We start from the raw sequence: 25302 nt of genomic DNA on the forward strand, positions 1-25302 counted from the left end.
TATTTATATAGATACACTAAAACCAGTTGCTAGTGTTGAGTGATAAGATTAGGGAGAATTTATAGTTTTTTACGTGTTTCCAAAAATTTTTATTTAAAAACTTTAAAAATTTATTGCAATAGAGTTCAGTCACAGTGTGTGTTAGTTTCAGGTGTACAGCAGAGTGATGCAGTTTTATGTGTGTGTGTGTATTTTTTCCTTTTGGGGATTCTTTTCCCTTAAAAATTATTACAACATTTTGGGGGATTTTTCCCTTGTAAATTATTACAAAATATTAACTATAGTTCCCTGTATTATACAGTAGGTCCCTCTTGCTTATCTATTTCCTATACAGTAGCTAAAATTTTTAAGCTTAAATTTTATGTTTTACTCTTTATTAAGGAAAATGAGACACCTAAGCAGAAATAGGTACATCAGGATAATGAACTCCCACAAACCTGTCACCTGATCTCAGAAACAATCAGCTCCTAGCCACTCGCTTCCCCACTCTGTTATTTTGACTCAAATCGCAGACACCGTATCATTTTACCTGTAAATATCTCAATATGAATCTCTAAAAAAATAACCTCAATGCAATAAACGCACCTGAAACTTTCGATACTTAACCATAACAGGACCGGGACTTCCTAGCCAAGCAGAAGGAGGACCTGGAGCTGGCGATGAAGAGGATCACGGCCGACAACAGGCGGGAGATCTGTGACAAGGAGCGCGAGTGCCTCACGAGGAAGCAGGAGCTCCTTCGAGGTGGGTGCCCGAGGGCGGGTGGCACGCGGTGGCCCAGAATCTCCGAGAACAGAGGTCCCAGCCCAGGGTGAGAAAGAACTGCTGGATCTCCTCCGCCCCAAGACCAAACCAAACATCAGCCTTCGTGGACACACCCCCATGGAAGTCAGGACTGAGGCAAAGACAGCAGTTCTCAGCAACACCGTGTGCCATCCCTGCAGATGTCAAGGAAGGGGAGAGGAAGCCAGGGCGAGTGGGTGGAAACTAAATAAGCTGCGTTACGGGGGCTGGGGAGGGGGAGCATGGCGAGCCCCGCCCAGCAGCCTTCACGCAGTGAGGGGCTCCTCTGCCGGGCCGTGCGCCTTATCACATCCAGTCCTCTCCTTACTGTTGTAAGGCAGCCCTACTCTTCCCACTTTTACAGATGGGGAAACTGAGGCTTGGAGAGCGACTGTTCTTTGGCCGGGGTTGCTCAGTTACCGAGTGGTGGAGTGGCCTTGGATGCAGACCTCATCTCGAGGCCAAGCTCTCACCTCCCCTGGTGGGGTGGCGTTTGGGCAGGTTTGCATGAGACTGTCCAGAGCCAACAGTGTAGGCGGGCCTCCCACAGAGGGAGGAGGGAGGGGGCTTATGCATCTGGGCGATGCCTCTGGGCAGGGGGAGCCGAGCTGGGGAGGCTCTGGGGTAGAGTGCTCTGGAGGGCTCGGGGCTTGCGGTCTGTAGATGGCCCCCCCTCCCCAGGCTGTCTGATCTCTGGCTAGCAGATGCTGGGTGCAGTTTTATGGGGTGTACAAAGAGCAGGCTCGAAATGGCTCCAAGTCTGTTGTTTGAACTACACTTAAACCAACTGTGTGGTTAAAAATTGGAGTTCGGTGCCTGTGGGCTTTGACGCTAATGGTCCCTGTCTGTTGTAAAAATGTAAACAGAGGACCAATATATAAGTGCTGTCTCTGGCTCGCATATCAACGGGGGCTGCAGCCAGGACTCTGAAGGCCAGTGCAGTTAAACAGCATAAACCTCTCAGGATCTGGTGTGGACCAGGCAAAATGGGGTCCCTGGTATTCTGACATTCTGAATAGAGCCCCTGATGTTTCAGGAAAGCCCTTGTTTCCTTTGCTTGTCCAGGGATGGCCCGTAAGAGCCATCCTACTTATGGGATGGTGGTTCTGATTTTGGTTTGGAAGTCAAATCACTGTTCTGATGTTCTGTGGGTAGATGCTGGCTTTCATGGAACAGGAGTGCAGTGAAATAAACTGAACATTCGTAGTGGGCTGAGCTGTATCTTGCAGGGTGTGAGGTTTGCCATCTGACCCCAGCTCCCTGCCCTGAGCACCAGGTCACTTAATGGACTACCAGCGATAACACGCTATAAACTGTTTCAATAACGCATATATGGGACATGGAAGGTCTCATCTATTTTTCAAAGGAGGAGAAAGTGACAAGAGGCTGTCCTGTCTTGTCATGGGGTTTCTACGTGAGCGCTTCCCATTTGCCCAATAGGAAGGCAGAGGTGCAGGGCAGGCTAAACATAAAGAATCTTCCAAGGACATTTCGCCTTCTGTGGCATGGTTGTGCCCCTTTGGCAGAGGTGAAAGATGAGGCCTGGAGAGGAGTTTCCGCTCACCCCAAATCCCAGTGGTGCAGCTGGGCTCTAGCCTAGGTGTCTGGTTTCTCTGGCTCCGAACACTTCCTGCTGTGCCATGCTGCTGGCAGCTGTCATCGTGGAGGTATTAAGGAAGTTTCTGGGAGTTGGCTCGGCCACTGACCATAGTCTGATGAGGTGGCACAGTGATCAGGTGCAGCATGAGGTGACCTGACTCAGGGGAGTGGAGGGGAGGGTCTGGTCGGGCTCTGGCCACCTGCGCCTCACGGGGTGGCCTGTCCTCTGCAGACCGGGAGGCGGCGCTGTGGGAGATGGAGGAGCATCATCTGCAGGAGAGGCACCAGCTGGTGAAGCAGCAGCTCAAAGACCAATACTTCCTCCAGCGGCACGAGCTAGTGCGCAAGCATGAGAAGGTGAGGCTCCGTGCTGGCAAGGGGGCAGGGCTGCCACTGAGAGACCTGGGAGGGCCATGAGGCCACCCCAGGTGGTGCATCACTTGCTCCCAGGAGGAGCCAAGTTGGTCACAGGGAGGCTCGAGAGGTTCTTGGGGGCTGTCCTGCCCCAGATCAAGGGGCCAGGAATCGGGGAAACCATGCAGGGAAGCAGATGGCCCGAGCAGCCCCCTTGCTGATGCTGACACCTGAGGCTGTGTCTTTTTCACTTTTCTCCCCTCTTTCCTCTTTATTCGTCCTGCCTTTCCATGTTCACTTTCTCTTTCCCCTGCCTTCCCTCAGAACAGTTTTAGGTTTCAACTTAAATACCACCTCTGCCAGGAAGCCTTCCCTAACCTCCCCCAGACGAGGTGAGGGCCCTGCTCTGTGTGGCCAGAGCACCAACACCCTCTACTTCTGTGTAACTGTCTTGGTTCAGACCCCTAAGTGGGGACAGTGACAGAGGAACCAAGGTGTGGCTGCGCAGCCGGTGTCGGGCATCACACCCGCGGGCCTCAGGGCAGTGATGGACGTCAGCACGAGGCTCTGGTGGCTTGGTGGGAAGCCAGCCTGGCTAGGGAGTCGAGGAGATTTCTCGGGGGAGGTGATGCCTGTGCTGAATTTTGAAATACAAACAGGTGCTAGGTGAAGAAAAGAATTCAACTTTATCAAGACTTTAAAAAATACGAATTGACACCTGTCATCAAAAATGAGGAACCATCTCATGAATATACATTTTGCTTTGAGACACTAGCTCGGGAGAGCATGCCACCATTGCTTCGATGAGAGGGCATTTGGTAGGTAAGAATCCAGAATGTCATGCATGGTAACTTTTAAAGTTGAGACCAGAAAATGTTACTTAGGAGAGGTAAAATGACACAAGCCGTGCTGTGCTGAGCATTCTGGACCACGCCAGCCCAGGGCTCCTGAGTTGAGTGTGGCAGCCTTGACCTCTGACCACAGCCACGTGCCTGAAGCACAGCTGACCTTGGCCCTGGCTGGGTGTCTCCTGCAGGAGCGTGAGCAGATGCAGCGCTACAACCAGCGCATGATGGAGCAGCTGAAGGTGCGGCAGCAGCAGGAGAAGGCACGGCTGCCCAAGATTCAGAGGAGCGAGGGCAAGACGCGCATGGCCATGTACAAGAAGAGCCTCCACATCAACGGAGCGGGCAGCGCCGCTGAGCAGCGTGAGAAGATCAAGCAGGTGGGGGGTCTGGGGGTACTGGACTGCGGACGGATCCAGTTTGATGGGGCCTGAATCTTCCATGGTTGGGGGAACAGAAATATAAGATGCAGCACAGGGTCTTGGAAAGGGGGAAGGAATGGAAGCCCGAGTCTCAGCCCAGAAGCCTCGTAAGTCTCATGTTGAACCCCCCGCGGTGGACGGGGCAGGCATGTGCCATTCCCTTTCATACTCTGGGTTTCTATCCTGCAGCTGCTTCTGCAGTAAGCTCCTGCCTCTCACCCACCAAGACTCCACTCACAAGTCACCCATGTGGCTTGGGGACGTGGAGTTGGTGGCCCTGGGCTCCTGTGATTCCGGTCTGCTACCCATGCTGTCCTAGCCCATGTCATAGCAGTGTCATGTTCTCATGGATCTGGGGGTTCCTTGAGGGCAGGGGCTGGGTCTCAGCTCAGGTGAAGGACCTGAAACAGAGGGGCCCAGCCCGAGTGGTGCAGGCTGTGCATAAACCAGCCCCTCAGATGGGGTCTCCTAGGCACCCCCGCCAGGCCCGTGGCCCCCTGAGGCATCCACCTGTTCTCTGTTGCAGTTCTCCCAGCAGGAGGAGAAGAGACAGAAGTCGGAGCGGTTGCAGCAGCAGCAAAAACATGAGAACCAGATGCGGGACATGGTGGCACAGTGCGAGAGCAACATGAGTGAGCTGCAGCAGCTCCAGGTACTGCCCCCTGCCCTGCCGGCCTCCGTCTCTCCCAGGCACTCAGCAATCTGGGGGCCCAGACCCTACAAACAGGGAAAGAGTCTCATCAGACAGGCTCAGGATGGAATGGTTGAATTCTGCTGTTCTCTGTGATGCTGGCTAATTCATGTCACCTTCCCAAGCCATATAGTTCCCACATCCCTAAAAGAGGCCTTGGGTAAGGGTGATAATTCCTCTTTGGCAGAACTGGAGTGAGGCTTTGTAAATGAGATGGCAGAGCTGAGCTGACAGTGCCGTGCCCGAGGCAGTGGGCATGCTGCTGGACCTCTGACATCACTGTGTCTTGGGAAAAGGTGTCCCATTTACCCTCATACCCAACCCAGATATTATAAGGAAGAAAACAGACCACTATCTCTCATGAATGCAGATGCACAAATCCCCAGTAAGATGCTAGCAATCAGAATCCAAAAATGTATAAAAAGAATTATACACCATGACCAAGTGGGACTTATCTCAGGGCTGGTACAGTGTGTGAAAATCAGTTAATGTAACCTGAAATCAACAGGCTAAAGAAGAAAAAATCTCATGATCATCAATAGATACAGAAAAAAGCATCTGACAGAAGCCAACACTTCTGTGACAAATGCTCTCAGTAAACTAGGAATAGAGGGCAACTTCCTCAATTTTAGATAAACAGTACCTACAAAAACCTACAGCTATCATCATCCTTAATGGTGAGAAGCTTAAAGCTTTCCCACTAAGGTCAGGAACAGGTATCCCCATGTTGCCAGGCCCCTATATGACCCCTTTCCCTAGGGAGGTCCCTGACCTCTTCAAGTTTGTCCAATCTTGAGTTTGCCCTAAAGCCCAGGAGCTGGCACATGGAGCCCCCTTGTGGTGGAGCGAGGCACTGCCACACCCGAGCGATGGGCTGTTGCAAACCTCTGTCCCCTCAGTAAATTGTTCAGGCTATTGGATCTATCTGGCCCTCTCTGGAAAGGCAGGGAGGTGTGAAGGAAACACTGCAGGCATTAGAGCCTATCAGGGAGGGGCTCTGCTGGTGTGGCTGTGTTAATTTTAGCCAAGCTTCTGCGTCTGTTTTGCCACCCCTGCCGCATGGGGTTACTGTGAGGATGAACTGAAAAAAGCGGCACGTGGAGGGTCTAGGGGTCCAACCCGAGCTGTAGCTGCTGGCCTACACCACAGCCACAGCAAGGCCAGGGATCAAACCTGCGTCCTCATGGACACTAGTCAGATTTGTGTCCACTGAGCCATGACAGGAACTCCCTGGGAATTGTCACTTTTGCCTGTGAGAGAGTCCAGGTAAGTTTTGTGAGGCAGATAACTTACCTCAGAGAGAACAGTGAGGTTGGCAGAGCTTCAGCCAGGTCCATGGCCCTCATCCTTTGTCACAAATCTCTCCTGAGGAAATAGTATGTGATGCAGAAGATTATATATCATAAATATAAATAAATATTTATATATACAGATTATCTTAGCTTGTGCTACCGTAACAAAATACCACAGACTGGGTGGCTTAAACCACAGAAGTTTATTTTCTCAGTTTTGGAGCCTAGAAGTCCAAGATCAGCTTTGCCTGCAGGTTTGGGTCTGGTGAAGCCTCTCTTTCTGGCTTGTAGATGGATGCCTTCTTGCTGTGTCCTCACATGGCCAGGGAGGCAGAGGCAGGGAGAAAGCTCTCTAGCACGCAAGCTTCCTGGCTCTCCTTTTAAGGGCACTAATCCCATCATGAGAGCCCCATCCTCTTGACACTATGCAAACCTACTTATCTCCTAAAGGCCCCATATCTCCAGATACCAACACACTGGGGACTAGGGCCTCAATGTATGAATTTTGGGGAGACACATTTCAGTTCATAGCATAGATATTTAATACAATGCTATTTATAGTAGTGAAAATTAAGAGCAAACCAAGTGGCCAAAAATAGGGGAATGTTTAAATAAATTTAATAAATCCATACCGTGGGATAGTCTGCAGGTATCAAAAATGAGATTGGTGTTCCCATCGTGGCACAATGGAAACGAATCTGACTAGGAACCATGAGGTTGTGGGTTCCATCCCTGGCCTCGCTCAGTGAGTTGAGGATGTGGTGTTGCTGTGAGCTGTGGTGTAGCTCGGACTCTGTGGCTCGGACTCTGTTGCTGTGGCTTTGCTGTAGGCTGGCAGCTGTAGCTCCGATTTGACCCCTAGCCTGGGAACCTCTGTATGCCATGGGTGCAGCCCTACAAAGCAAAATAAATAAATACAAAAAACCTCCAAAAAACAAAAATGATTATTTAAAAAAAACTAATTCTTCATAGAAATATTTATATTATAATACTAAGAGAAGAGGAAGGCAAATTTTTAGAACTGTATATATATGCAAAATTGCTGCAGATCCCACTACACAATAAGAGTTTTAATATTCTGGAATATTCTTCTAGGTACCTCCTGGTGTATATGTATTTATACATACAGAGTTTCATACAAATGGGATTTATAATTAAGGAGAATGAATGAATGAATGATGCCTGTGCCCTCAAGGTCACAGCATCAGGTATGTCTCAGCCCTCTGTGCTTCTTACCTGTTCTGCCTGGAATATGTTTCAGAATGAAAAGTGTCACCTCTTGGTAGAGCATGAAACTCAGAAGCTGAAGGCCCTGGATGAAAGCCATAACCAGAACCTGAAAGAATGGCGGGACAAGCTTCGGCCACGCAAAAAGGTAACCCTATCTGGGCTGATGGGCTCTGCTCCTTGTTGTGCCACAGGTGTCTGCCTAAGATGTGGAGAGAGACATAGAGAAGATACAGATGTATGGATTTATTTTAAGCAACTGGTTCACCTGATTATAGGGGCTGACAACTCTGAAATCTGCAGGCAGACTACAGGCTGGAGACCCAGGGAAGAACTGATGTTGCGGTCTTGAGCCCCAGGGCAGTCTGGAGGCACAATTCCTCTTTCCTTAGGGAAACCTCTGTCTTTTCTCTTAAGGCCTTCAACTGATTGAGTGAGGCTCCCCCACAGTGAAGGGTAATCTGCTTTATTCAGAGTCTACTAAGATAAATGTTAATCAAATCTAAAAGATTCCTTCATAATGACATCTAGTCTGGTGTTTGACCAAACAGCTGGTTACTATGGCTTTGTCAGGCTGACAAATAAATGAACCATCACAGGGCCTCAGTGTGGTCCTTTGTAAAGACATGGATATTGTATAGTATTCTGCAAAAAGGCACCACCCCATGGTATAGGCCAAGTACACAGTCGTTTCCTTTCACTCTTGTCAACAGTCTGAGGACAGAGCTGCCCTAATTACCCTTGACCATGTGTCCTTAAACCTTGGGTCTGTAACAGCATCATACTTCAGCTCCCCTTGCTGTAATGATAGTCAAAGCAGGAGGAAGCGGCCCACCTCCGCCATACAGTGGCCTTGGAGGTCCTTGAATTGAGGCTTCCCTCTTCCTGTGCTAATGGAGCTTTCTGGCTGGTTGCTGGCCGGGGTCCCAGACCTTCCTGTTAATAGGTCCACACTTACCTGTAACCACAGCCTGCTGGGACTTTTTTGATGCTGAAATCAATAGTGCTCCTGCTGATATAGGTTGACTCTGGCATCAGGAAATAAATGTTCACCTGGTTCTCTTATCTTGGCACATCCTGAGAGTCTGAAAGTGAACAATCAGTGTTGCCTCAGGCAAATGCCTCATATCCCAGATTGCTTCATGAGGGCGCCTGCGCATAGGGGAGGCCTGGTGTTTGGAGAGCTGGCATTGAGTTTTGCCTGTGGAGGCTGCCTCTTTCCAGAATTCCTTGTAGAACTGGTCTATCATTAGTTACCTGGATGGCTGTTGGAACAGTGGCCCAGAGGGGATGACTTTCATTCTGGAATAAGCATTCGTCTCCACTCCTGCATTTCAATCAGCAGCCTTGAGCTGCTGCCCATGTGTGGGGGGGCAAGGGAAATGACTGTACATTGGGGAATATTTTTAGAAAAATTCAGATTTCTATCAATAAGTAGAGAATATCCTGTAAGGTCAAGAAAGTGTTGCTTGGGTCACAATTAACACAGACTGTGGCCTCAGACAAGTCTTACCCCTTGAACTTGGCTTTTGGGGGCTGTAAGATGAAGATGACATTTCTTGCCTTAAACACAAGTGATAGTAAGCTGTTGCTCTTGGGCCACATGTGGCCCAGTACCTGTATTTACAAATAGTGTTTTATTGTAACACAGCCATACTTAAGTATTTACATATTGTCTGCGGCCGAATTTATCCTACAATAGCGGTTGAGTAGTTGCGACAGAGACCATACTGTAAAAGTGAAAATCTTTACAATCTGGCCCTTTACAGAAAAAAGATTGCAGAATCCTGCCTTAGTTATATTGAGGTAAAAGAGAGTAGTGCTGAAGAGCATAGGCTTTGAAGTAAGACAGATGTGAGACAAAGTCCTAGCTTCCCCATTACTAGCTGTGAGGCCCTGGGCAAGTTACTAAACCTCTTTGCACTCAAAAAAGTGGTAGATATTATAGTTAAATTGGTATTCCTATAGCAGAAGTCACAAACTGATGGCCCACAGGCTGAAACTGGCTTACGGACATCAGGTTTGGTCAACGTACAGCAATTACAACTTTTTTTTAAAGGTGCCAACTTTTTAAGTATAAGGAAATTTTACATAGAAATCTGAATTTCCAGCAACACTAGGCCCATCATACCACAGGACAGCTATGGGCAGGAGCTGAGAAATGTGCTCTTCACCTCACCACTGTCTCCACCACGTCCCATTACCTCACATCCAGATGTCTTCACTCGCCGAATCCACCTGGCTAGTTCCCATAGGCACTGGATTTTGTAACTTCTGTACTACTTTCTATCTTGTTTATATACAATGTTTGCATCTCAGAAATACTTGAATATTAATAGATCTAGAACATGAGCCAAGAATCTTGTGTGAATTACCAGAAATTACCAGAAATTTCACATCATTCAAGTCCAAGATAAGGCATGACTTCAAATACCTTCCCTCCCTCATATAAATATCTTAGAACAGACTGGAAAAATTGGCACTGCAATTCACTGTCCTTCTCCCATCTTTCCTTAGAGGTAAAGAGAACTCACTAGAATTTAGTACTATTAAAGGAACAAGAGCTAAAGTAATTAAGTTGTTTGTTGACACTATTTCAGGGCATCAAATAGCTTTTTTTTTTTTTTTTTGTCTTTTTGTCTTCTTAGGGCCACACCCACGGCCTATGGAGGTTCCCAGGTTAGGGGGTCTAATCGGAGCAGTAGCTGCCAGCCTATACCACAGCTACAGTAATGCTGGATCCTTAACCCACTGAACAAGGCCAGGGATCGAATCCGCAACCTCATGGTTCCTAGTCGGATTCGTTTACACTGTGCCATGATGGGAACTCCCAAGAATAGTTTTTAAAAGAGAGACAATAAAATGCTGGTCAGATTCTGTGGAAGTGGATACTTCTATAGCGAAAATAAGGAAATCTGGCTGATGGTCAAAAATACTTTTTTTTTTTTAAATAAATGCTTTATTTTTCCCTCATATCCATAGTAGATTAGTAATGATACACAATCACACAGAACCTTGCCTTTCTTGACAGAAAGCATATTCTTTTTTTTTTTTTTTTTTTTTTTTTACTTTTTTACTTTTTGCCTTTTCTAGGGCCGCACTAGCGGCATATGGAGATTCCCAGGCTAGGGGTCTAATCGGAGCTGTAGCCGCTGGCCTACACCAGAGCCACAGCAACACAGGATCCGAGCCGCAACTGCGACCTACACCACAGCTCACGGCAACGCTGGATCCTTAATCCACCAAGCAAGGCCAGGGATCGAATCCGCAACCTCATGGTTCCTAGTCAGATTCGTTAACCACTGCGCCACGATGGGAACTCCCAAAAATATCTTAATAATAATGAAGCCACGTTTACTGAGTACCCCACAAGCGCCCCCCTTTGTAAAGGGTAAAGCACAGTGTTTCATAGCTTGAACTCTGAAGTTAGACCCATCTTGGCTCTGCCCCCAGCTGAGTAGATAAGCTTGGGCAAGTGCCCTAAGCTCTCTGAACCTCAGTTTCTACATCTACGAGATGGAGAGAGCAACATGTATTTCCTAGGGTGAAGATTAAATAAACTGTAATGTACTTAGCATAGGGCCTGACATGTAGGAAGTAGTCAGTAATCACAACCCTTTAGTTTTTTGTGTGTGTGTCTTCTTAGGGCCACAGCCACGGCATATGGAGGTTCCCTGGCTAGGGGTCGACTTGGAGCTAGTGCTGCTGGCCTGCAGCACAGCCACAGCAACGCCAGACCCAAGCCGCATCCGTGACCTATGCCACAGCTAACAGTGTGGATCCTTTAACCCACTGAGCAAGGCTAGGGATCAAACCCTCATCGTCATGGATACTAGTCGGGTTCTTAACCCACTAAGTCACAACAGCAACTCCAAGCCGGTTAAGTCTGTAATTTAATCTTTGCAATGGCCTTGCCAGGCAGGTAGTGATACTGCCCTTATACGCAAGAGGAAGCTGACTCAAGAGGAAAGGGAACCTGCTCCCTCACAGCTTGCAGTGGAGCTGAATTCTTCCTGACTGCAAAGCTCATGCTCTTTACGCTGCTTCCTTTCTGAATTGAAAGCTTATTTTGGGAGAACCCTCAAGAAATTTTTCTGGCAGGACAGCTCCCGCAGTGCTTGCCGCCTAAACACTCCCCTTGGAGTTAGCTGATGTGCTTCTGCAATGTAGAGAACCCCTGTCCTAGCACAGTTTCACAATCAGAGTCTCAGGGCATGGCATGACAGCACTTGTAGTTTGAAAAGAACTCCCCTGATTTTGCAGGACGGTGCCTAGGTAACTCGGATAGCTCTGCTGCCCCTGCTGTTAAATTTCTTCCTCCATTTTCTACCTTGGGTTTTTCTCCATTCCTTTGGCTGTTTTCCTGCTAGCACATTTGCACCTGCTTCTCCCTTTCACTCTATGTAGATTGGCATTTGCCCAAACCAAAGCCCTTGGCCCCCAGGAAACTCCTGCATGGCTGTGGCGGGAGGAAGGAGGGGGTGGTACTTACCCCTCTGGTGACAGGGTCTGGGAAGAGAGAGCAGGAAGACGGCGCTGCTCAAGCACTGAGACCTGGGCAGGAAACTTCCCGAGGCGGCCACTTTGGTGGGGGGTCCTGTGGTTGGGAGAGACCTGTGTCCCGTGGGATCCAACCGAGTCCATCTGCCTTCTCTCTGTCCCAGGCTCTGGAAGAGGATCTAAACCAGAAGAAGCGAGAGCAGGAGATGTTCTTCAAAATGAACGAGGAGACAGAGTGCCCGAACCCCGCCACCCCAAATAAGGCCACCAAGTTCTTCCCCTACAGTTCTGCGGATGCTTCTTAACAGTCGCCCGGGGCTGTGGCGGGCGGGCGGGCGGGCTGGCGGACCTCTGGGGCCCTCCCATTCTCTGTGAACAAGTAACTCAGGACCCCCTTCCCTCTTGCTTCCATGCCAGCTTGAATCCAGCCCCAGGCCCTGTGCCACCCCAGCTGTGCCCGACAGACCCATCCAGTGTTCCTGACTTCTTGCTCAGGGTGGAGGGTGAGGTTTGGGGATGTGCTGCCTGATCCTAATGTATATTCTGACTCTCAGGTCCCGTCAAGCTGTCAGTGATCTGGGCTGTTGGTGGGGCCGGGGAGCAGGACTAGGTGCTTTGTGGCCTCGGGGCCCCTTCTGTTTGCCAAAACACCAGTTTTGCTGTCTGTGGGTACAAAGTGCTACTGAAGTCACCATGGGTTCATCCATGTTATAATTCTTGGTGGTTTTTAGCCACTCCCTGCGGTGTCAGACAAGAACCACGGCTCCTAACAACCACTGTGGTTCCCAGTGGAGCCTGGTCTGTAGCCAGCTGCTCAGGGAGTGCGCTCATACCTCCAATCTGCTTTCCTCTTGAGACAACGTCTACAGTGGTGGGATGGGGAGAGCCTGAACCACCCATTCTGCTGATCTCAGGTGTCCCATGCCATCTGTACCCACCCCCGCCATGCACGCATGCACACACAGACACACACACACACACAGTTTGGCCCCCAGCACCTACCCAGGCTTGCTACCACCCTGGGCCTCCTGTGCCAGGTGGATTAGAGCATGTTTGCTGCCTGGACCCGTGCCCCGGAGCATGTTAGGTAGAGCCGTTGGTACTGGGGTGTGCTGGTGTTGGCACCAGAGGCACAGACAGCACAGGCTGAACCGCCAGCCTGCAATTCCTTTTGGCCCCACACAGATCCTGTGTTCTGGGGTAAATTCCTCACCCCACAAGACTTTCGCAACCCAGTCATAGTCATTCTGTCGCACACTTGCCCATCCTGTCTGCAGGTGACAGGGGCAGGCTGCTGCTCTCTGCCTTGTGTCCCGCCTAATTCAGAGTCTGGCCTTACGCTTCAGACGGAGGCTGGCAGTCACTGGGACTTCTGTTCAGGGAGAAAAGGCATCATGGAGAAAACGTAGTGCTTCCTGCCTCCAGGAACCTGGCAGACACAAAGCTTCTGCATCTCAGATGGAATCCGGGGCCTCTGAGTGACTCATCTGGCTTCCCACGGATTCTGATCCCGACAGGCTGCAGAGTGTTGATAACCCAATAAAAGCAGAAGCTCAAACCGGCATTCGGTTTACTTACAAAGAAAACTTTTTTTCACCTTTATGTCTTCTTTGGGAAGATACCTGCTTTAAAAAACAAACAAACAAAGCAGAAAACTGCAGGTGATTTTAAGGAATGAAATAGGTGTACTGAGTCTGGGTGCTACTTTGCTGGTGATGAGGTGGCTGACGCACTGTGGGAGGACTTTCTTTCTTCACTCCTATAGGTTAAGGTCTGATGCTTTATCTTTCTAAGGCAATTCCCTGGAGTTTTCTGAGCACTGGTGGTAACTGCATCTTGGGATGGGAGGTTAGCCATTTAACAGGAAAAGGGACTTGGGGCTCCTACTTCTTACAGATGCAGTAAAGATAGTCTGGGAAGTATCAGCGCGGGAAGGTGTTGGTCCCTGTGGCTTAGGGAGCACTCAGCTTTGCCTGCCTCAGGAGCAACAATTTTCAGGTCTCACACAAATGAGACAAGGGAAATAATGATCCCCTGTGAGTCTCTCTGGTGCACAGGTGCTGGGAAAAAGGGAATAGCAGCAGTGTAACTGCAGAACACAGACCCAGGTCCACCAGGCAGGGCCAGCATTGGTGGATGGTCAGGCATTGACCAATGACAGGGCTGATGGGCTTTAAAATACAGTCCTGCCTTTGTAGCCTGGAGTGTGAGAATGAGTATTAGATGAAATGCCTATTTCATGGTTCAAGGGGAAGTCTTTGATCATTCCCTTATTTGGTTTGTCTTTCACTTTGGAATCTCATTCAGGGAGTTGCTGCTTCCTGCTCAGTGCTGCCCAAGCCCTACCAGCTCCCCTGTCCTTTCTGGTTGGGGTTTGGTTGGGTCTCCCAGCCTCACTCACAATGGAGCCGGCGTGCAGAGCCCATCACTGAGAAAGCCCATGCAGTATTCCCTGTGCTCTGTGCTCATGTTTTCTCTGGAAGGGACAGGCGAAACTGTTTCTCATTTTCAGTCATTTTTTAGCAGAGTAAATGTAACTAACTTATATTTTCCCCTTTATGAAGGACAGAAGTTATTTTTACGTAGTTTCCAAATTTTATACAGAATTTTTGTAAAATCTTCTCTGCAAAGTTAACTGCAAGAATGTAAATATGCTTCTAATAAAATAACAAGGTGAGAAACTTTGCATCTGAGCTTGTTCTTTTGTATTGAGCTGGGAAAGGCAGGGAAGATTTTACCTACATCTGCTGGATAAGAAACGGGTTACTCTCTGCTGAGTACACTGGGGCCTCCCAGGTTGTAGAGCCGGTCGGACTCTGGGGTTTCTATACTGAAAGAGGTTATGCTTGGTTTGGTGTGTGTGTGTGCGTTTTCTACATTTAGAATCATTCTCACTTAACAAAAACATTTGACTCCCAAGGGTTTTTACATGTTAGCTTATTGAATCCTTTCAACAACACGCATAAGGAAGACACTGGCATTCCTGTTTTATAAATGAGGGAACAGACACTGGTAAGGGGAGAGTCAGGCCAAGGCTGGCAACACTGCCAGGTGATTCCTATGGGATTCGAAGGTGGACTCTCTCCCCGACTTCTCTCCTGCCAACTGTGCCCCATACACTCAGCAAGAGTCACACACACACACTTAACCCCTAGCTACCATCTCTGCCATATTTAAACGTTTCAACCATACATCTAAAACCCCATTCCGGGGTTCTTAACCTGCAGTCCAGGGTCCTTCTTCACACACACACATACACACACACACGAGATCCATGGGTACTCAGGGACTCTTTGTATATGGATGGGAAAGATTTGGTCTTTAGTTTCACCAACCTCTAAGTGAAAATCAGCATTTCCTTTATGCGCACAGGCACCAAACTCTAATGTTATCAGCAGTACAAATCACAGAGATTTCATCTCACATTACAGCTATTGCAGACATCTCCCAATTATCATTTTCGTTCATTATTTTGAAATTATAGTAGTTATTGAACCTATTGCCAGATCTTGTTATTTAATGAGCAATATATATATAACATATATTACATCTAAATAAAATACAATTTTTCTAATATTTTGATACCTCTATTTCATTATTACTGGTTTTACTTGTAATCTTGTTTTGTTTTGTTTTTTGTCTTTTTAGGGCCACACCCGTGGCACATGGAGGTTCCCAGGCTAGGGGTCAAATCAGAGCTGCAGCTGCCAGCTTACACCACAGATCCTTAAACCCAATGAGCAAGGCCAGGGATCAGACCCGTGTCCTCATGGACACTAGCTGGGTTTGTTAACCACTGAGCTACGATGGGAACTCCAAAGTTTTACTTGTGATCTATGCGCTTTATCCTGTGCATCTGAAAATGTTATTCTGAGAAGTGGATCTACAAAGAACACCTTAAGGTTAAGGACCCCTTCTATCTGCAGTCCTGAATCACTGTCCAAGAAACCTTCCCACCAGCAGGTGGCGCCCCACAATTACAGCGCCCCACTGAACTCCCTGTGTCTGGGGGTGATGGAGGCAAATAAGCAGCTGGCATGCCTTCCATTAAGGGCTAGAAAAATGATGGAGGTGCCTGGGGAGAAAGATTCATGAGACTGGCAGAAAAGACCATGAATTAGGGAACGGGTGGGACTTGGGAAATGAGATCATTCCATATTTACTGACACCTCTTAAGTACCAAGTGCTAGAGATGATGAAATAAAAACATTGACACTGGCTTCAAAATGTTTGTCCCACTAAGGAAACAGACCTGGAGAAGCAGAATATCAATTCAGGCTGACGTAGCCTGGGAGAATCAGGGAAGACTTCTCAGTGGAGGTGATGCTAAGTCTAGGAGGACAAAGCAGTATGTGCCAAACCACATGCATTCAGAGATGGGGCAATGGTTGAGGGTGAGTGTTTTATGGGCCATGAGGTTGAGAGAAGGACAGGGTGAGACCTGAATGCTGGGTTCAGACTGACCTTTATTGCTGCAAGAACAGTAAGAAGGCTGGGAAAGAGTTTACTCAGAGGAAGGAAAGTTGAAATCATGACAAATTATAGCAATTTAAGAGAGCAGCTGAGGACAGAGACGCTTTTGAATGGGAACAATGGCCCATAAAGGTTGGACGCTTTAGGAAAGAAAGGGCAGACTGCAGGCTTCATGAAGGCAGGGGTAAGGCCTTAGCTAACCCCTTAGCACCCAGAACCCATCAGGCTGCAGCACTGAGATACCCAGTCTGAGCTCCCTATGCCATAAAGGTTCTATGAAGGGAGCAGTGGGGGTCTGGGGGCTGTAGTCTGGATGTATATGAACTCACTGTGCTACCAGAGGTAGGTTCACTAGGTCTGGCTAACAAGTATGTCTTCAGTTAAAAACGAAACTGAAAGAACTTTCATTTTCAGTGATGGCAGATTAGGTTATCCGGATCAGTCCTCACACTGAGGACAATTAGAAAATCTGGACAAAAATACTAAATACATCTACTTGCAGGCATACAAGATAGTGAAGAACTATCAGGCCAAGATTCACGCAAGGACGGAGAGCCAGAGAGACGATGCTGGTGTTTTACCCTGGGAGCATTTGATGATCCCAGAGTGGGTAACAGAAACGTGTGTGTCTGAGCTTCTGAAAACCTCCTAGGGCCTCCTAAGAACACAAGGATTAGAGGCCAGGGCCTCATAAGGGCAGGGTGGAAGGGACCCAAATGAAAACTTTCCCGTTGCAGAGGCCTGAAAGGCTATACCCATGAATAACACTGAGCCTGATGGGGACAGGCCTCATGGGGTCTGCAGTTCTCTTCAAATAATTACAACCCCTAAAAACTGGCCTGGGGTGATGCAGGATTGCTAGTGCTCACAGGTGCCCTTTGAAAACAATTTTACAAAAAACCCCATCTAGCACACAATTAAAAAGTAACTAGGCGCACAGGAAATGACTAAAGCTAAAGCTGGCAGAAGCAATGAACATCAGCAGCAGACCAACAGGCATGTGAGTTACTGGAGTAATCGGAGCATAAACCACAATGCTTACTATGTTTGAGGAGAGAGAAAGAATGTGATTTGAAATTGTCAGCAGAGAGCTAAAAACAAAAGTTTAAAAAGGAACTAAGTGTTCTAAAAGTAGGTAGCAGAAATGGTTGCATAACTCTGAATATACGAAAAGAAAAAAAAAAATCCCACTGATTGTACAGGCATACCCTGTTTTACTGCGTTTTGCAGACACCGTGTTTTTCACAACCTGAAGGTCTGTGGCAGCCCCGCACAGACCAAGTCTATCGGAGCCATCCTTCCTACAGCATTTTGCTCACCTCCTGTCTCTGTGTCACATTTGGGTAATTCTCACAATATTTCATAAAATTTCATTATTATTATATTCAGGGATCTGAGATCAATGATCTCAGATGTTACTACTGTAATTGTTTTTGCATTTTCACCAAGAAAGTATTTTAAATTACAGCTTAATTAAAAGCATTTTGAGACATAATGCTATTGCACACTTAGCAGATGACAGTATAGTGTAAACATAACTTGTATTTGCACTGGGAAGCCGTAAACATCATATGACTCACATTACTATCATACTTTATTGCAGTGGTCTGAAAACTGAACTCACAAAATTACCTAGATATGCCTGGATACTTATTTAAAAGGGTGAATTTTGTGGTATGTGAATATCTCAAGAAAGCTTTCATTGAAGAAAAAAAAAAGTAAAAAGTCTAGACATAAAACAAAAATAACTGACGTGAAATACTCAGTGTTCAGGCGTAACAGCGGACATGTCAGAAGCCTTCATCAACCATTTATATCAGTTTGAAGCTTTATCCTTCCTACCTCTACTTGGCCATGTCTTCTCACTCCGGATGAGGCTTTAAAAAAAGGTGCAAAACCTTTTTCTTACCAATTCCAAAAGTGAGGGAACCTGCTGAAAAACTATGAAAAACAACAGAACCAACAAGATAGGCTGACCCTTCCTTCAGGACATCAAAAAACTAGTAGGGATAAAGCTGAGTCAATCGGAATCTCTCTCTTAGTAATGTGAACTGGGGCTAGGGTTAGAGAACAACCAGTTAGAAATGGAACTTAAGAGGCTGAAATACATGGATGTAGTGAGGGATCAGAGGCCAAGAGGGTCCACGTGCAAAGAGAAGTTAGAAAGGAGCTGAAACTCAATGGTGATTCCTAAATTTCTGGCTTTAGTTGACTGGGTAGGTAGAGGGATCATTTACTGAATTAGAAAAGATCAGCACAGGACAACATTTGGTGTGTTGAAGGGAGGGACCAGAGGTTCAGTTTGAAAGTTAGAACTCCAAAAAAGAGCACCTAATTTTGCATATGTTAAATTTGAGGTGCCTATGACACACCAAAGGGGGATGTTATTGTCTATATGTATCTGGAGCTTGGAGGAAATATCTGGGCTGGAGATAAGCATTTGAAAATAGGGTACGAAGTGGATCGTTGAGAAAAATGCAGTAGGAGAGACAGGCAGGACCAGAGAGAGATAAGTAAACTATGAAAAGAAATAGAGATTTTTTTTTTTTTTATCCCGAAGGCCATGTGTGACATCAGCTTTCTGTTGTAGACAGGTGACTAGCTGCAGCAGAAAAAACATACTGAAGCAGCAGAAAAGTGATAAGTAGGGCCTTTACAGTAATCCAGGTAAGAGATGGGAATTCTCATATTATAGATTTATATCCCGACTTTTTCCTTTTTTATTTTAACATCACTAATAGTTCTCTGGAAACATAGTTTTAGCAGATATTATTATTTTTTTATGGCTGTACTCAGAGTATATGGAAATTCCCAGGCTAGGGATTGAAGCTGACACTAGATCCTTTAACCCACTGCACCAGGCCAGGGATGGAACCTGAGCCTCTGCCGTGACCCAAGCTGCTGCAATTGGATTTTTAACCCACTGCGCCATAGCAGGAACTTCTGGAAACACAGTGTTAAATGGCTAAATAACCTACCCACTTGTGAAGTTATATAATCTATTTGACCACTATTATACAGTTAGACATTTTGGTTTATTTTCTGTTTATGAGGAACCTTATTCTTTCACATAACTATCCTTTGTATTTTCTCCTGCCTTGGTGATAAAAGCTCTGGCAAATATCACAGCTTTTCTAAAGTTAAAATTGGGTCAAGTCTAATTACCAAGTTTTACTTTCACATTTGATTTAAACTTTTTCTCACGCAGCTCAAGTCTGAACCAGACTCCGAAGCTTGAAGTGAAAAAGACGGGTATGGCTGGGCTGACGCTCACCAACTGCACCACTTGATTCCTTGTGTTTCAAATATTCGCAAATGATATTGATCAGTAAAGGGTTAATATCCAACACTGATAAACAGCTCACACAACTCAACATCAAAACAAAAACAAAAATAAAAACCCCCAAACTCCAAAACAGCCTGATTAAAAAACAGTCAGAAAAACCTAACAGACATTTTTCCAAAGAGGAAATGCAGATGGCCAACAGGCACAGGAAGAGATGCTCAACACGGCTAATCACCACGGAAATGCAGACGAAACCACCACGAGCTATCACCTCATACCTGTCATAGTGGCTATCAAAAAGAGCACAAATACCAAATGCTGGTGAGGAGGTGGAGAAAAGAGAAGCCTCCTACACTGTGGGTGGGAACGTAAGTTGGTGGAGCCGTTGCGGAGAACAGTATGGAGGTTTTTCAAAAAACGAAAAATAGAACTGACATATGGCCCAGAATTATTTATAATGGACAAGATAATGGAAGCAACCTCAGTGTCCAGTAACAGATGAATAACGAAGATGTAGTACACACATACACACAGAATACTACTCAGCCATAAAAAAGAATTAAATTCTGCTATTTGCAGCAATATGGATGGACTTGGAGGGCATGATGCTAAGTGAAATAGGTCAGAGAAAGACTAACACTATATGAAATCACTTATACATGGAATCTAAAAATACCAAAAACTAGTGAATAAAACCAAAAAAGAAGCAGACTCACAGATATAGAGAACAAACTAGTAGTTACTAGAGGCGGGAAGGAAACCGAGGGGCAATATAAAAGTGGGAGTGTTGGAGGTACAAACTATTGGGTGTGAGACAGCCTCGAAGGTGTACAACATAATGAATACAGCAAAGATTTCATAGTACCTATAAGTGGAGTAAAATCTTTAAAAATTGTGAATCACTCTATTAAACATCTGTAACCTATATAACATTATACACCAACCATACTTGAATTAAAAGAAAAAAAAACCCAAAGGCTGGATCAATATGGTGGAGGAGTAGGACCTGGAGCTCACCTTCTCCCACAAGCACAAAAAACAAACCACTACTTGTAGAATAATTTGCACGGAGTATCTACTAAACACTACAGAGTACTGCAGATTTTCAAAAAGGGCAGAACCAAAGGAAGAAAGAGAGAGAGAAGAGAAAAAAAGGATGCTTTTTTTTCTTCAGATGCTCCTTAGGAGGCCACCTAACTGGTGAGGAGATCAGACAGGACAGAGGGGAGGCTCAAAGCCTCAAAGAAAAATGTAGCAGCTGGTCAGAGGAGGCAAAGCAGAGAGCAAACCGCACAGATGATTGGTATCACCACCCTGATACACCCGGGCAGGGGCTGGGCACAGAGGCTTGAACTTTGGAGGTCAGTTCTAGGGAAAGGACTAGGGTAGGCTGTATGGAAACAGCCTGAAGGGAATAGGGAGGAGTGTGCCACAGCTAAGGGAGGATGGGAGGAGGTCTGGGCCTGTCAGAGAAGCAAGGTGCCACTGTTGGGGAGTGCGAGAGAATGGGCTGGGGGGACTGCCATAGGAACGTCTTTCTGTGAGCATGGCTTGTTGCCTCCACCTCCTTGGGAACACACACACCCCATCAAAGCCATTGCCAAGGGCTCTGGGAGCTGCCCCCACCTCCCCAAGGGTCACTGCCATTACAGAGGGCCCTGCAACCAGGAGTGGCCTTCAGCCCCCACCTCCCCAAGGGTCGCCACCACTGCCAAGGGCCCAACAAACAAGCGTTGCCTGCAGACACCTGCCACTGTCCTCAGCTCCATGGAAGAATGTGCAGGCTGTGTACCTGCATACCTCCATCAAGGAGATAATGGCCTGCACACCCTAAGGAAAGAGACACCAAGCATCCAAACCAAAAGAAGCTCTCACACCGAAAAAATAGTAAGCCCTCACAAGGTAACCAGGGATACCTGGTTCCTGCATATAAATAGCCCTCTAAGTCCACAGCAGATAATTGTTTTCCCTAAATTCAAAGAGTAAGAAAAATATAAGCAGACAGAAAGCCAAATAAAAACAAATGAAGTGATATAAGAGATCTACGGGATAGGAGTTCCCACTATGTGCAGCAGAAATGAATCCAACTAGCAACCATGAGGCTGTGGGTTTAATCCCTGGCCTCACTCAGTGGGTTAAGGATCTGGTGTTGCCATGAGCTGTGGTGTAGGTCGCAGATGTGGCTGTGGAGTAGGCCAGCAGCTGTAGCTCTGATTAGACCCCTAGCTTGGGAACCTCCATATGCTATGAGTGCGGCCCTAAAAAGCAAAAAAAAAAAAAAAAAAAAAAAAAAAAGAGAGAGAGAGAGAGAGAGAGAAAGACAGATCTATGGGATAATATAAAGCATGCCAATCTACACATATTAGGGATTCCAGAAGGAGGAGAAAAAGGGGATCAAAAATGTATTTGAAGAAATCACAGCTGAAAATGTTCCAAAGCAAAAGAAGGTAACAGATATTGAAATACAGGAATCACAAAGGACCCCAAACAAGTTGAACCCAAACAGATGTACACCAAGACATATACAATAAAAATGGCAAAAGTTAAAGATAACTAGAGGATTTTAAAGGTAGCACAAGAAAAACAAAGAGCTAATTATAGGGAGTTTCCATTATGGTTCTGTGGTAAAAAACCCGACTAGGATCCACGAGGATGTGGGTTCAATCTCTGGCCTTGCTCAGTGGATTAACGATCTGGCATTGCTGTGAGCTGTGGTGTAGGTTGCAGATTTGGTCAGATCCCGTGTTGATATGGCTATAGCAAAGGCTGGCAGACACAGCTCTGATTTGACACTTAGCCTGGAAACTTCCGTATGCTGCAGATGAAGTCATAAAAAACAAAAAGTTAATTATAATGGAACCCCCATAAGGCTATCAGTTGATTTCTCTACAAAAACACCACAGGCCAGAGGGCGTGGCAAGATATATTCAGAGTTCTAAAAAGGAAAAATTTGCAACATAGAATACCCAGCAAGATTATCATTTAAAATAGGAGAGGAGTTCCCACTGAGGCTCAGCAGACTAGGAACCTGACTAGTATCCATGCAGATGTAGGTTTGATCCCTGGCCTTGTTCACTGAGTTAAGAATCTGGCATTGCTGTGAGCTGTGGTGTAGGTTGCAGACATGGCTTGGATCCCCTGTTGCTGCGGCTGTGGCATAGCCTGCCTGAGAGCTGCAGCTCTGATTTGACCCCTAGCCTGGGAACTTCCATATGCTGTCCTAAAAAGAAAACAAATAAATAAATTAATTAAATACAAGGAGAAATAAAGAATTTCTCAAACAAAAGCTAAAAGAATACAGCAATACTACACCTATCCTAAAAGAAATACTGAAAGATTTCCTCTAAATAGGAAATAAGTTAAGAAGATATATGATGGAAGACATCACAGTTGGAAAGTAATCACTTAAAAAAGTCAGTATACAGATGAAAAAAAGAAAAACCTATTTGTGGAAGTGATGAAAAATACAAGGAACATCAAAAGTAAAAAGGATATACATGAAGGTGTAAAGAAGGATATCAAAATCCTAAAACGTGGGGAAGGAGAATAAGAAAATCTAGACTCTTTTAGATTATGTTTGAGTCTATATCACTATCAGTCTAAAGCAAGCAGATATAGAAAGGGGTGAACATACTTGAAAAACAGGGCAATCTCAAATCAAAAACAAAGAATAGATCACAAAAACCAAAAAACAGAGGACACAAGCCTAAAGTAAATCATCCAACCACAAAAAGAAAGGAACAAAGGAGAAACATAGAATCAACTGGAAAACAAGGTATAAAATAGCAAAAATAAATATTTATCAAAACTACCTTAAATGTCAATGAACTGAATGCTCAATAAAAAGACACAGAGTGGCACAGACTGGATTAAAAAAATCAAGAGCCTACAGTATGCTGCCTACAAGAGACCTACCTTAGGGCAAAGGACACATATAAATTGAAAGTGAAGGGATGGAAAAAGATATTTCATGCAAATGGAAATGACAAGAAAGCAGGATTTGCAATACTCATATCAGAAAAAGTAGACCTTGGAGTTCCCATCGTGGTGCAATGGAAATGAATTCGACTAGGAACCATGAGGTTGCGGGTTCAATCCCTGGCCTTGCTCAGTGGGTTAAGGATCTGGTGTTGCTGTAAGCTGTGGTGTAGGTTGCAGACATGGCTTGGATCTGGTGTTGCTGTGGCTCTGGTGTAGGCTGGGGCAACAGCTCCGATTAGATCCCTAGCCTGGGAACTTCCATATGCAACAGGTGCGGCCCTAAAAGGACAAAAGACCAAAAAAAAAAAAAAAAAAAAGAAGAAGAAGTAGACCTTAAAATTAAGGCCAAAAAGAAAAATAAAGATAAAAGGATCAATTCAAGAAGAGGATATTACACTTGTCAACATATATGCCCCTAATATAGGAGCAGCCAAATATATAAAACAAACAACAACAGACATAAATGGAGATTTTTTTTTTTTTTTTTTTTTTTTTTTGCCTTTCCTAGGGCCGCTCTGGTGGCATATGGAGGTTCCCAGGCTAGGGGTCTAATTGGAGCTGTAGCCACTGGGCCTACACCAGAGCCACAGCAACACCAGATCCAAGCCGCGTCTGCAACCTACACCACAGCTCATGGCAATGCCGGATCCTTAACCCACTGAGCGAGGCCAGGGATTGAACTCGCAACCTCGTGGTTCCTAGTCAGATTTGTTAGCCACTGTGCCACAACGGTAACTCCATAAATGGAGAAATCAATGGGAATACAGTAATAGTAGGAGACTTTAACACCCCACCCACATCAATGGACAGATCTTCTGGAGGAAAATCAATAAGGTAACAGAGACCCTAAATGGCACAATAGAACAATTAGACTTTATTGATATTTTCAGTATGTTACATCCCAAAAAAACGAGAATATACATTCTTTTCAAGAGTGCATGGAGTATTCTCTAGGACTGATCACACACTGACATACAAAACTAACCTCAACAAATTTAAGACAGAAATTATTTCAAGCTTCTCTGACCACAATGGCATGAAACTAGAAATCAACCACAGGAAAAGAAATGAGAAAAAACTGACTATCTGGAGATTAAACAACACGCTACTAAAAAAAACCCCCCAAAACCCAATAGGTCAATGAGGAAATCAAAAAGGAAACTAAAAGATACTTTGAGACAAATGACAATGAAAATACAACCACATGAATTCTACGGGATGTGGAGAAAGCAGTTCTTAGAAGTTCATGGTGATACAGGCCTCCCTCAAAAAACAAGAAAAATTTCAACTAAACTTAACCTAACATCTAAGAGAATTAGAAAAAGAACAAAGCTTAAAGTCAGCAGAAGGAAGAATATCATAAAGATCAGAGAGGAAATCAATAAAACAGAGATTAAAAACCAATAAAACCAAGAGCTGATTCTTTGAAAGGGTAAACAAAATTGATAAAATTACCAAGACGTGGCCAGACTCACCAAAAGGAAGAGAGAGAGAACCCAAATAAAGTAAGAAATGAGAAAGGAGAAAACTAGATTGGTATTACAGAAATGTAAAAAAAAAAAAAAAAATTGAGAGTACTACGAACAATTAAATACCAATAAAGCTGAAAACTTAGAGAAGAAATGGACAACCTTCTAGAAACATATAGCCCACTGAAACTGACTCAAGAAGAAACAGATCATCTGAACGAACCAATCACTAGAAATGAAATGAAATACGTAATTTAAAAAAACTTCCTAAAAACAGAGGTCAGGGACCAGATGGCTTCACAGGTGAATTCTACCAAACATACAAAGAAGAAATTACACCGATCCTTCTTAAGCTCTTTCAAAAGACTGAAGGAGATGAA

General features: G+C 45.6%; 1 protein-coding gene and 1 long non-coding RNA gene across 5 annotated transcripts in view; one reads left to right on the plus strand and one right to left on the minus strand.

The window, feature by feature from the left end:
- Positions 1 to 14394, plus strand: part of STK10 (serine/threonine kinase 10) — a 136636-nt gene extending 122242 nt beyond the window's left edge. The window contains exons 14-19 of one of the 2 annotated variants that reach the window (XM_021077114.2): positions 615 to 744; positions 2615 to 2739; positions 3773 to 3961; positions 4530 to 4655; positions 7248 to 7361; positions 11878 to 14394. In XM_021077114.2, the coding sequence (XP_020932773.1) occupies positions 615 to 744; positions 2615 to 2739; positions 3773 to 3961; positions 4530 to 4655; positions 7248 to 7361; positions 11878 to 12018 (825 nt within the window). In that variant the 3' untranslated portion in view covers positions 12019 to 14394. Of the gene's footprint in view, positions 1 to 614; positions 745 to 2614; positions 2740 to 3772; positions 3962 to 4529; positions 4656 to 7247; positions 7815 to 11877 lie in introns of those variants that run through there. The other variant, XM_085002472.1, reaches the window with a different exon arrangement.
- On the minus strand, positions 66 to 13335 carry LOC110257343 (uncharacterized). 3 transcript variants are annotated; one of them, XR_014831619.1, is made up of 7 exons: positions 13053 to 13335; positions 11706 to 11892; positions 9418 to 9554; positions 8172 to 8298; positions 7223 to 7415; positions 5988 to 6059; positions 66 to 4720 (listed from the first exon to the last, which is right to left on the minus strand). It is a non-coding gene; the product is annotated as an uncharacterized LOC110257343 (long non-coding RNA). The 3 variants fall into 3 exon arrangements; XR_014831618.1 differs by having other exon boundaries at positions 12716 to 13335; XR_014831620.1 differs by lacking the exon at positions 9418 to 9554 and having other exon boundaries at positions 12716 to 13335.
- Positions 14395 to 25302: the final 10908 nt, after the last annotated feature.

The sequence above is a fragment of the Sus scrofa genome, chromosome 16 (genome assembly GCF_054392235.1).
Source record: "Sus scrofa isolate SSC_HxYL_T2T_F1_AM1 chromosome 16, Sscrofa_HxYL_maternal_Yorkshire_Landrace_v2.0, whole genome shotgun sequence".
Lineage (NCBI taxonomy): Eukaryota > Metazoa > Chordata > Mammalia > Artiodactyla > Suidae > Sus > Sus scrofa.